Source organism: Prosopis cineraria, unplaced genomic scaffold (assembly GCF_029017545.1).
Source record: "Prosopis cineraria cultivar Desert tree isolate PC_DT_omini unplaced genomic scaffold, ASM2901754v1 PC11, whole genome shotgun sequence".
In the NCBI taxonomy this organism is placed as follows: Eukaryota; Viridiplantae; Streptophyta; class Magnoliopsida; order Fabales; family Fabaceae; genus Prosopis; species Prosopis cineraria.
Window position 1 is genome coordinate 3834285 of NW_026555342.1, and position 12849 is coordinate 3847133.

Genomic DNA, 12849 nt, shown 5'->3' on the forward strand with positions numbered 1-12849 from the left:
AGGTTTACTCAAAGAATTATCATTCCTAAATTTTGGTTGAGGAATTTAAGTTTTCATCATAATAATTTCATGAAAATGTTAAAATTTCTAGTAATTTTTTCATAGGTGCTACATCTAAAGGTGTCCTAAGAGTTATGGGTGTGCAAGGCTTAACAATATATCATGTCAAAAGTCATTTTCAAGTAATGTGTGCTTTAAACTTTATAGACCCTTAAACTTGGTTATTCTCGATCTAGATCTCAATTGTTGACAACATAGATGGCTTGTACATGTTTTTTAAAGTTTATAATAGTTTTTCCTTGCCATCCATTCTCACTCAACTAGGCTTTGCTCATAAAGTAAATAAATTAAGCAAAGTTTAATAATATATGACAATTCAAAACAAAGTTGGCAAAAAAAAAACCAAACCTAATGAATTCATGCAAGAGATCTAGATTTTAATTCTCACGGTGCCCCCAAGAAAGGATAACAATGCACGAACATGAATGAGGCTATGGCTAAAAGTGAACTGGGAGAGAATAGAATTGAGGTAGGTGATGTCTTAGGCTTTTGGGTTGGCTGATGGTGAGGCAAACAATGGTGGAGACATGGGTATGATGGATTCAAATGTTTTCAATGGTGGAAGTGAACAATAAGAGGTGAGTGTATGTGTAGGTGTGAAGGAAGGGCTTGAAAGTTTGAGAGGCTTAAGGCTTATGAATTTTAGAGAAGCAAGGTCGAAGGTGTTGTTTTGCAAGGAGTTTAGGAGAGATTAAGTGCAATGGTGTGAATGGGGGTGAAGGCAAGTTTGAGAGCGATCGATGATAATGAAAGTGAAATAGCAAAGGAGGAAGGCAATGGCTTGGAGAAGTAGGGGTGCTGAAAATCGTCTTTAATTTGTTGTATTATTTTCTCCATTTTGATCCATTCTCTTCATCTTTTTTTTTTGAATAAAATAACAAGTTTGGTCGTTCAAGAACATTTGATTCTTGGGACTAACTTGGTTTTTAACTTGATCCTTCTCGCCAATTTCTTTTTAAAGTAAAAATTATATACAAAAATATTATCATCATATTCTAATCCTATCCTATCCTAATAAAATATAAAAGATTGTATTCTCGAGGATATGAATATTAATTTTAAAATTAGAAATTGCAATTTTTTTATGAAATAGATGAAAATTTCAAATTCTAAAATTTTTAATCACTATTAACATAAGTTATGAATTTTTTTGATAAAAAAATAAATTATGAATTTTTTAATTATCGTTTCCTACAGAGCTTTGGTTCGAGACAGAAAACTCCCGCCAATGCCACGCCCAATGCGTTTTGAAGATCGCGCTCTCACTTTGCCTCTCCCGTCTTCCTCTTCACCACCCATCGCCGTTAGTCACTGCCCACTGTTCATCGCAACTCGCCAGCCTCACCTTTGTGGGTCGCTTTCTGCCTCCACTATTGTTTGTTCTTTGTTCTCAATTTTTTTCACATTTCTAGGGTTTTAATTCACATGCTTGTCTCAACCATGTGTTTTTGCCGACGCTGGAAATGATGCCTTGCTTGTAACTATAGGAATGGATCTATGGCTTTATTTGTTACCGAGTGGAATGGTTCGGCACAGGAAATTAAAATGCCCTGAGATTTTTTCTCGAAGTTTAGTTTTATTTATGGCTATAAGACATGGGCAGTGGCCATTATTAAGTATTGAAAAAAATAGTCATAACGTATTTTTGTTTAAAGCAGAATTTTGGATCATAAATTTATGGTGTGGCTACTGAGTTGGGAAATGCCTGGTGAAATCAGCTAATATGCTGTACAATGACTACTGAAAAATCAAAATGAGGCAAGGGTAATGGTTCTTTACTAACCTGTCCCTCCTCTTTGGCTCTTCCTTTCATTAATTTTTGAGTAGTTACTCATTCCATTTGAATGTTCGCAGTGAAACCAATTCAGCCAGTGATGGGCTTCCTAAAGTCAATTGGTTGGATCATGCCAGTGCACATGAGAACTTTTCGTGTCAAAACAGGTTTTTGACTTTCAATTTTCTGTTCTCCTTGCCAACTCAAAAACCTAGCTCTGAAGAAGCCTTTTGTGGAAGGTATGGTTTTATTATAAGGGTATCTCTGTTTTTGTTTTTTCATTGCGCAGGTTGTAGTATATACTAACTCTTTTGTTAATGTGAGATATAATGCTGTCTATTAGAGGTTGTCAAAACATGCAAGTTTTAGAGAAATTATTATAGACCTTTATACATGGGGCACAGAACATTGATTATTTGTGACTAGCAAGTTACTATTAAGGGAAATCAATTCTTAGGAGTGTAGTGATAGGAGCATCCGCATTTGTTTGTCTAATAATCCATTTACTACTCTAGATAATTCTAATCATAGTCCAGGTTTAACATTTTCCCCTCGGTGAACATGATAAATGATGGCTCAAACTACTTAAATTAAAGTTTCGAAGTATCCATGTTGGATTGATGTGGCATTTTAACAATATTTTCAGTGGTTTTCCTATTAACCATTAATGATCGAAATAATTTTTTGATGAAATTTCTGTTGTCTATTGTGGCTCTTGGCAGATTACTTGATTGTTGTCATCAAATCCTTATTAGCTTATTGTTTCTTTCAGATTTGTATCCTGTCAAAATCAAAATATTCAAAATTTGCAGAGAGCACAAGTTGAGAAGGTACAAAAGCTAATTGCAACATGAGCAATTCTACCTTGTTTTAGCATGTTTTCTTTGTCTAGGAGTTTCCCTACTGTCCTTCTGTGAACATTTTATATTAGGAATTCATTAGAGGTAGTTGATTGTTTATTTTCCTGCCTAATTTATACAGCAACAACTTGCCTTCTTTACATGATGGTTTTGTGTCTTGGAGTGCAATTATTGAGGCGGAACTTTACTTTGTGCTATATCTCCCTTTGAGTTGTTAAATCAATTCTGAATGTTCTTCTTGGGCACCCTTAAAATTTGTTTGTGACTTGTTGGAAAAAAAAAAAAATTCTGTCAGGCTTGGTGTGCACTTTCAAGTCTACAGAATTCTTGCAGGAACTATGCCAAACTGGGAAAAACTGTACATATCAGTCCTCCGGTTCTTGCAGACAAGAGAACAACTACCTGGCAGAGAAGTTCTGAGAATGATAGATGTTCTCCAAAGGTTCATAATTTTAAAGTCTCAAGTGAAAACAATGCCAAATCTAATCAATACCTTCCATCAAGTAATCCTATAGCAGGGGGAGGGGATAGATCAAGGTGCCTTGATGAAGCCACAACTCCAACAGTCAATAATCATTGTTTTCCAGTTTTGGATGGTTCAGCGAACAACTGTACTAATTATACTGCTGAAGTTAACAGGTCAACAAATTGTATGGCTGACAACATTGATGACGATGATGATGACATACTTGGGGTGAGTTGTGACAATTTAACAATCTGAATGAATTAGATCCATTTGGATCAATAGAAGTAACATTTTGGTGTGAACACATTGGATTTTGCTGAAAATAAATCAACTATATCAACAATGGGCCTACTTAAGTTTCTAGTTGGATTGGTGAAAGAATCTGTGTAAGTTTTTCCAAAGCATATTGTCTATTTTCTATTAAATCACTAATTTTCTGAAGAATTTACCATCTCATCTGTAAGTCTTTAAAGCCAGAGGGAACACAGGTTGCCTCACTTTTTTGTGAGGTGTATATTGATGAGTAGCTAATATTTTTTATATTTCAATTCTATTGTTTTAGCTCTTAATTTCTTTGTTTTCAATTCTCTTGTTTTAGCTCTTAATTTCTTTGTTTTAAGTGTGGTTATTCAGTTTTTTTCCCAAATCAGTTACTTAAATTTATTGTAAATGTTTAATTACATAACAATAATATTATCTCTCCTTTCATACATGTCCTGCATTGTCTCTGTTTTATAGAACATTGATGTTGACCAAATAGTAGAAAACTACCAGTCGACTTGCACTCCTCAACCATCAATAAGTAAGTTTCCTCCTATTTCTCCAACTGTTGATGCAAATAGTTTTGCTAGACAAGGGGAACATCGTTTACCACTGGAGTTGTGCTTGGATTGCATTCATGGTTATAAGGTATTTATGATCAGATCTATTTTGTCCTTTCATGAGTTGTTGTGGTTGATTTGTCAAGTTGATATACCAAAGCCTGAAACTGAATACAGGTAGGGCTTTGCCCTGAAGCAGCAAACCATTTGCAGGAATGGAAGGACAATCTGATTGCTATCTCCAATGAGTTGCTTGACAATGTGGACAGCCTCAATTCGTCACAGATAGCAAAGCTTCGACAAGATAGGTTTGGATATCCTTTGAATTTATTTCCCATTTTCAACATGTTCTTTCCTTAATATTTTATATACACTTGAGGAAAAAAGTAGAAGCAAAGGACTAAGAATGTCACAAATTAACAAATAGACTGATCGAATTTTAGGTTTTACCTTCATTGTTTTGACTGGGGATTTATATTTTGGTAGTACTATTTTTTGTAAAACTGTTGGTACATCTTTATACAGAAAAATATGTATTTTAAAAAAGGCTGCAGCTTACACCTTTAAACTGGATATTGAAGTTGAATGGATTAAATTAAAGCATCAAGCACTGAGTTGTGTTAAAAAAAAAAAAAAAAATCTCTGTTGCCAGGTCACAGTTAAATAAGAAAATCCAGCAGCTTGAAAGATATATTCATTCCAGCAAGCTTGATGAGGGAAGACAAAACTCACATTTTTCTGCATCCACAGCGCCTCCAACTTCTTTTCAGTTTGAGACACCAAATCAAACTGAACTCAGGAGTGGATCAATGAGATATGATACCCAGGCGTATACAAGTTATGAGCCATCTGGAGCATCATTCCAGTCATTTTCATTCTCTTCTGTTGATAAGTTTGGCATGTCTTCGGGCCCAATGGAGAGAGAGACATTTATTCCAAAGATTATTGATGTTAATTACATTGAAGGTTCTGGAGACAAACGCTGGAGCGACCAAAATTTTCCCTGGACAAAAAAGCTGGAGGTATTTAGTTATCATTCGCATCTAGTACTTGCTAACCATCATTGTTTTGATTCTTCCATGTCTTCCTTTTAGGCCAATAATAAAAAGGTTTTTGGAAATCATTCGTTCCGCCCCAATCAGAGAGAGGTTATTAATGCTACAATGAGTGGATGTGATGTTTTTGTCTTAATGCCTACAGGTGGAGGGAAGAGTTTGACCTACCAGGTAATATGCTATTTCTAGAGGCTTTCAAGTAAATGGCTTCTTTGACTTCTCATTAGATGTATGCTTTACACACCATTTACGAAATTCAGTTTTAAGTTTCAATCTCAAGTTGTGTGGGAATTCTGAGTTTCAATAATTATGATGTATGTTGTATTGTAATATCTTCTCACCAAATGGCTAACCCTAGTCACATTTGCAAGATCAATTTTTCACGCATTACATGAAAAGTAGCTTTAGGATTTTCTTGTTTAAGGTCCTACTGTCTTACAGCTTTGGACTGTTGTCTTGCAGCTCCCTGCTCTTATTTGTCCAGGCATAACATTAGTTATCTCTCCCCTTGTGTCCCTTATTCAAGATCAAATAATGCATCTGTTGCAGGTATTGATATTATTTTTCCATTGACATGCTTTCATTTTTTTTTCCAATTGAAATATACTCACATTTCCTTTTGGTCTTCCATGCAGGCAAATATCCCTGCTACCTACTTAAGTTCCAATATGGATTGGTCCGAACAGCAGGAGATCCTGAGAGAAATTAATTCTGATTGTTGTAAATACAAGTTCTTATATGTAACACCTGAAAAGGTTGCCAAGTGAGTATTGTTATTTACCAATGGCAGTTCCAACCTTCAAAAAATTGTTTTCAAGTGAAATTCTCTTGTTTTCATAAACTTCTATCTTTTTTATACTGCAGAAGTGATGTTCTTCTGCGGCAATTAGAGAGTTTACATGGTCGTGAGTTGCTGGCAAGGATTGTAATCGATGAAGCTCACTGTGTGAGCCAATGGGGGCATGATTTTAGACCAGATTATCAGGTTGAAGCTTTGATACTTAAATTTATCCAACATCACTTGACATTTCATTTGAATTTTAATCATCTGCCAATTTACCCAGGGCCTTGGTATATTGAAACAAAAATTCCCAAATACTCCTGTTCTAGCTTTGACAGCTACAGCAACTGCCAGTGTAAAAGAAGATGTTGTTCAAGCTCTTGGTCTTGTCAACTGTGTTGTTTTCCGGCAAAGTTTTAATCGCCCAAACTTATGGTATATCTGATAATGGCCATCTCCTTACTAGACCATGAATCATTGAATTATGATTTATTTTAATATTGCAGGTACTCTGTTGTCCCCAAGACAAGAAAATGTTTGGAGGACATTGATAAATTCATCAGGGAAAATCACTATGATGAATGTGGCATTATTTATTGTCTTTCACGAATTGACTGTGAAAAAGTTGCTGAAAAGTTACAGGTTGGTTGTTTTGTTAGTTTGTGGAATTTAACATTTTATGTGATGGATCGACACAATCTTGAAAATGTTTTATATTACTAATGCCAACGCAAACATTTTAGCTTATTCTGATTTTGTGGACTTGGCTAACCAAAATTCTTTTCCATCCTGACTGTCAGATGCTAGTCTATTGTATGGTACCACATCGTCAAATTCTTTTCAAAGTTCTAGGCAGCATCTTTTCAATTTTTTTTAAGTCTTAAAGAAATACTGTCCAAATTAGAGTTAGGTTATTTACAAGCCAATCTCTAATTGATTCTGAAAGTCATGAGATCATTATGTTACTTTGGACAAGCGTCCCTTATTATTTTCTTACATTAATATGATTTTGTTGATTGCTATCTTGTTGCCATATGTCCATCTAGAATCATACAATAATCCATCATTATATATTGGAAGTGTTGCCATATGCTTCTCTTATAAACATAATTTGTCCAACATATAAGATATGTTGGTGCTTACCTTGTCAGTTACTAGAGGCCTTCCACCTTGTAGAGGTTTATGGTAAAATTGTTATATGCTGTTATCATATTTAAGAAATTAGGGTATTTTAATTGGACGAAAGTATCTTAATTCTTCATTGTACTATGTTTTGAACATGAAGGGGAAGTGGCAATGAGAAAAATTCCTTGTGTGTCCAATGACAACACGCCTGTGTATTTGAGAATATACTTTCAACAAATAGGTTCAGCACATGTGAATTATTAGTAACACTAAAATTGACTATCTCATCATGTTTTGTTTTGTAGTTTTGTTGTATGTGTTAGACTTATGAATGCCTACATTTCCACCTACTTACATCTCTCATCATGCTTGTTTTGTATTTTTGCATGATTAATATAGGTATCTTGCAATTCTTATCACAGAACATCACAAGTCTATGACTTACCTGTCGGTGAAACTGTATTGCTTTAAACTTATTGAAATGTTGCTAAGTGAAAAATAAATTCAGATTAACATCTCATTTTTTTAGTTTGCAAATAGATTACATAGTTACTTCATTGTTCAGGAATGTGGACATAAAACTGCATTTTATCATGGTAGCATGGATCCCGCTCAACGGGCCTTTGTTCAAAAGCAATGGAGCAAAGATGAAATCAATATAATGTGTGCTACTGTGGCATTTGGAATGGGTACTTTTGCTTCTCTGCTAGTGTTTATTTCATTTTATTTATTGAATGGAATCACATATTAAAGTTGATCTTTCAGGAATTAACAAACCTGATGTTCGCTTTGTAATTCATCACTCTCTCCCAAAATCTATTGAAGGCTACCATCAGGTCTCAGCTGAACTCATTGTCATTGTTGATGCGTGTCTGGTTTAGTTGTTGCCTCACTTCTATGGCTATCATTTTGCTTTCAGGAGTGTGGGCGAGCTGGTAGAGATGGCCTGCGTTCATCATGCGTATTATATTATAGTTATAGTGACTATGTTCGTATCAGTTGTAAAACTAAATATTCTTTCATCTACCCCACCCTTTGCTTATGTTTAGCAGTTTCTTGCGTATGTTCACAGATACGAGTTAAGCACATGATAACTCAAGGAGCAATCGAGCAAAGTCCAATGACATCTGGATATAATCGATCAAATTTGACAAATTCGGGGAGGTTGTTAGAAACTAACACTGAAAACCTTCTGCGGATGGTACTTTTTATGATATTGAATTTGCAGTTTTGTTTGTCAGCAATCACCATATAATTACTATGCAAATGTTTTGACATCTAAATTTGTGGCTTGAACTGTTTCAGGTAAGCTATTGTGAAAATGATGTTGATTGTCGACGACTTCTGCAGCTTTCTCATTTTGGGGAGAGGTTTGATTCTTCCAGCTGTAAGAAAACATGTGATAACTGCTTGAAGATCAAGAATTTTGTTGAGAAGGATGTCACAGAGATCGCCAAGCAATTGGTTTGGAAGCATTTTTAATATTCTTGATCCACCAGTTTATGAAATTCCATTTATAATAGTTTGATTCTTTGACATCAGTTTAATTGTGTTTGAATTTCATCTGTGTAGGTTGAACTAGTCAAGATAACGGGGCAGAATTTTTCATCATCTCATATCTTAGAAGTGTACCGTGGTTCCTTGAACCAGATTGTATGTCATTAAGCTTTTACTTGCTGTCTATGCCCATTAATTGTCTTTAATCATACATTTTTAACATCACAATTAGGTCAAGAAACACCGGCATGAAACTGTACGTTTTCATGGTGCTGGGAAGCATCTAGCTAAGGGAGAGGCTTCCCGTGTATTGCATCATCTTGTTGTCGAAGATTTTCTTGTGGAGGATGTAAAGAAAAGTGATATTTATGGATCAGTCTCATCCATATTAAAGGTATCAAAGCTTACTTTGATATGCTATCTTTGTGCTTCAATGAGTTATATAGGTTCTTGTTCTCCATTTTTAGATTCTTAAATCATTTAGTTATCTGACGCATAGTGTGTCTTTCAGGTAAATGAGCTGAAGGCCCGTAATCTGTTTGGTGGCCAGAAAATTATATTAAGGTTTAACGTGCCTCTTCTTCTCAAATTTGTAAATTTAGCTGCTAATTGTTTTGGTGGCTTGGCTGTCTTTCATGAATTCTATCTGATTTTCCTGAGCTAAATTTGTTACACAAGAAGGCTTTTAGATTTTTTTTCCTTTCAGTTTATATTATTCATATCCATGTGAGATTTGACAAAATTTTGAATGGGCTATCGAGGGCTTAACACAATTCTTTTCCTTTATCTGGGCTTGGAAATTGGGACTGGCTATAAATATAGGTGGAGTTGTTGTTGTAGTTCTCACCGGCATTCACAACTTCTTGCAGATTTCCTTCCTCGGGAAAAGCTGCAAAGTTGGGAACTTCAGGCGTAACACCAGCTAAAGGCTCTGTGACATCCGGGAAGGTGACTTTTCCACAAAATGACACTCCTGCCTCGCCTCAAACTGAAGTGGACTTGGTATGTACTAGATATTTTTCTGTTCTGGTTGATCAAATTTTCAAGTGCCTGGTGTTTCTAATAATATCGGTCTACTTCAGAATCTTTCCGCTAAGCTGTACACTGCTCTGCGGATGCTGAGGACAGCTATTGTTAAAGAAGCTGGAGAGGGTGTCATGGCTTACCACATTTTTGGGTGAGTTCCCAGACAGTTCCGTTCTCTCCCTTTTGTATGATTTTTCTGTAATTCTGTCTGGGATTGATTTTCTTCACATGGTTATCAACTACAAACATTGCAATGGAAAATGTTCAATCTGAATGGTAAATTTTTTTCCTGCTTTAGTAAAATTCTTCTAAGCCAATGTTTCTCTTGTGATTTAGAAATGCTACGCTGCAGCAGATAAGTAAAAAGTTACCGAGAACAAAGGAAGAGCTCCTTGAGATCAATGGCATTAGCAAGTAAGTTTACTTTAGGCATAACTAAATGAGTTCCATTCTGACTTTCCTCCCTCTAGATTACAATAGAAGATATCTTCTAGACCTGCTTGGTCCAAAATACAAGGTATGAGATGGTTTTTATAATTGTTTTTCCAATTATACCTTTACAATGTCTATCATTTTTGAAAAAAAATGATGCATTGAAATTTCAATTGTCATTATTGAGGCACTTACGTAGGATATTCAATGAGTATAATTAGAAAGATGTAAAAAATTTTATGAGATTAAGATTTCACCCAGCTCTTTGAGAATCATAAAGTAGTTATTAATGCCTTATATCATGATCCAACTGGAGTATTATAATCAGCCAATTTGTGGTTTTTATAGATTTTATTTTATTTTTAAGTTACTAGCCATGGTAATGTACTAGAGGTTTCTAGTTTGAACATCCATGCCAATATCGCACAAATTTAATTGACATTTTGGTTTAATTCAGGGCAAAGATAAGCAAGTATGGAGATCGGTTACTGGAAACCATTGAAAATACCATAAGGGAATATCACAAGCTGGACAAGAATTCCAGCTGGAGCAACGAGAGCAATGACTCTGCTAAAAGGAGACGAGGGTCAAAGGGGGACCCAAACGTAAATGGGGATGATGATGACTGCACTAGAAGTAACGATCGTTCAAAGAAAAGGACGGTAAACAGAAACAATATAAAAGCTGTTGTTTATGATTCTGCAGAAGAAGATTATTTTAAAGATTGCCTAGATGAAGATTTGGATTTAGACAACATAGAAAATACTGCATTGGATATAAATCGTAGGAATTCTGAAGGAAGAGTCCTTCCGCAATGGACATCATGAGTCATGAGAGGGTATATGTAGATGATAATTTTCTTTTGTTTGTTCGTTTTCTTTTGCATATGCCTTCTATGGAAATGTCAATGTTGTTAGCAAGAAAATTTCGGTGCTTCAATTTGAATTAATTTATTAATGGAATCCGACATCTAGTTTTGTTTTGCTAGCACATTGGGAGGCGACTTGTAAATGCTCCATCGTGAAATTTAGAAAATACAGTTTTGTACTAGCGTCCCGTAAAGAAATGGTAATTTTCATCTGATAAATTCAAATTTAAATTCTTATTGATATAAGTATTCATATTTAGTGCTCATGTTTTGTATATGATTTTTTTCTAATAAAAATACATTTATGATGGTGAGTAATAAAAGAGGAAAATACAATTGTGCATATATATATATATATATATAAGTTGGAGCTGGAAAACTCATTTGAAAATAATTTAAAAATAAAATTTAATATTATACTTCATTTAAAAATGTAAGGCATTTTTTAAAAAGTTGAATATTAAAAAATGTAAGGCATTTTTGATTTTTTACAGTGTAATTATTGTCTTTTTTTTAAAGTGCTGTATTAATAAATGACTTTATAGTTATTATAAAATGTTTAATAGAGATAAATATGAAAAGATAGGGTTAGTTTGAGAGTAGATAATTATTTTATTGGGAGGTGAGATTCGATTAAAAATATTTTACATTTATAAACGGAGGAAATAACTATTTTTAATTAAAATCAATATCAAAAGAAATTTAATATTGTAATAATTTTTATTTTTTAATTTAAAACAATATTCAATTTTGTAAAATGGATCATAAGCTTCCTCAAAGTAGTTCTAGTATATTTCCAAGTAATTTATGGAGATTTTTTTTTTTTTTCGGATTGAAAAGAGATGCATTAACCAACAAGGATAAACTAAGTACACATTTGAGGATTTTATCTTGTCATCATTGGCCACCTTTCTACAATAAGTGGGGGCTAATCAAAAGAGCAAAATGACCCAATGATATTCGGTGCAAAGCTAGCTAACAAGTGGGCACAACAATTTGCCTCTCTAGACATAAAACTTAAAGAAACATGATATAATGCTAATAATTTTGGTGATAGCAAGAGGGAAATTTCCTACACAAGAGTGAAAACCAACAAGCCAGTTAGCATTACTATTTCTTACCACCCCAGCACATCAGGAGACACCATCCTTGTATGAACCATCCGATTCCAATCTAATAGCGTTCTCCCTTGGTCTATACCATCATGAATGACTCCTTTCTTTCTTGAGAGGTGTCTTGGGTGAAGTCTGCATCAACTCTAGATCACTTCTCGCTCGCCAAATGGTATCCACTTTTTGGTTAGCATCTTCATTATTCTCAATTGAGAATAGCTTTTTATATCTAATACACCAAGTATCCCAACACAAATAACCCAATACGACATCCCAAGGCGCCCATATATTTTTATGATTACCAATGGAGTGTTTAATGTCTAGAGTATCCATTCTGCTCCCTGTAAGCTTTTGAATCTGCTCCACTCCTCTTCCTTGACCATGTTTTTCCATCTTCCCTTCGCTTGAGTGCAGTCTCTAAGCATGTGCATAGCATCTTCCTTCCGGTTACACCCCCAACATACAAAGATTAGATTGTTGTAGTCCTCTTTTGACTCTAAGTTCAGCTGTGTGTAGTTTGTTTTTGGCCACCAACCATAAGTAAATTTTGATCTTTTTCGATCCGGTCCAACTCCAAATTTTTGTTCCAAAGTTCACCTACCACTGAAGGTGTACCTACAATTAGAAATTTAGATATAGAAGAAACATTAAATTTACCATCTGTAGATGTTTTCCGTATGAAAAAAATCCTCTCCTCTCTCATCTCTTAGGACATTTGTGTGAGCAATATAGTTTATATTATAGCTAGGCAGCCGGACCCTCATTCTCTCAACATCCCAAGCCCTAGAATTAAGAACAAGATCAGCTACTCTGTCATTGGCACTGTAAGTGTTATCCAAGGTAAGTTGAGCCAAAGGAAGGTTGCCAGAATCCCATAAATCAGTGCAAAATTTGGTGTTTCTATCATTCCAATCATTTTCCTCACACCTTTGCTAAAAATTTCCCAGCTATTTACAATTCTCCTCCAAGCCA

At 34.7% G+C, this 12849-nt stretch overlaps 1 protein-coding gene across 5 annotated transcripts; it reads left to right on the plus strand.

The window, feature by feature from the left end:
• Window positions 1–1275: 1275 nt before the first annotated feature.
• On the plus strand, window positions 1276–10859 carry LOC129285221 (ATP-dependent DNA helicase Q-like 4A). Of its 5 annotated transcripts, XM_054920804.1 has the most exons (27): window positions 1276–1409; window positions 1719–1824; window positions 1915–2073; window positions 2607–2664; window positions 2990–3231; window positions 3334–3388; window positions 3899–4069; window positions 4159–4289; window positions 4634–5003; window positions 5076–5207; window positions 5499–5585; window positions 5672–5799; window positions 5901–6021; window positions 6101–6252; window positions 6324–6459; window positions 7508–7631; window positions 7708–7778; window positions 7862–7930; window positions 8015–8143; window positions 8248–8406; window positions 8515–8595; window positions 8672–8833; window positions 8951–9003; window positions 9309–9441; window positions 9522–9616; window positions 9802–9879; window positions 10355–10859. In XM_054920804.1, the coding sequence occupies exons 2-27, from the start codon at window positions 1814–1816 to the stop codon at window positions 10722–10724; spliced, it is 3477 nt and encodes a 1158-aa protein (XP_054776779.1). In that variant the 5' UTR covers window positions 1276–1409; window positions 1719–1813; the 3' UTR covers window positions 10725–10859. The 5 variants fall into 5 exon arrangements, 4 of the variants coding, with proteins under 4 accessions (XP_054776779.1, XP_054776776.1, XP_054776778.1 ...); XM_054920801.1 differs by having other exon boundaries at window positions 2990–3388; XM_054920803.1 differs by having other exon boundaries at window positions 1719–1818; window positions 2990–3388.
• The last annotated feature ends 1990 nt before the right edge of the window (window positions 10860–12849 follow it).

What these genes read in the sequence shown, in the direction of transcription:
- LOC129285221 (XM_054920801.1), top strand. An exon ending in GAAGAAGCCTTTTGTGGAAG is followed by an intron (nt 2,074 to 2,606) that starts GTATGGTTTTAT and finishes TGTTTCTTTCAG; the next exon opens with ATTTGTATCCTGTCAAAATC. An exon ending in AGAGAGCACAAGTTGAGAAG is followed by an intron (nt 2,665 to 2,989) that starts GTACAAAAGCTA and finishes AAATTCTGTCAG; the next exon opens with GCTTGGTGTGCACTTTCAAG.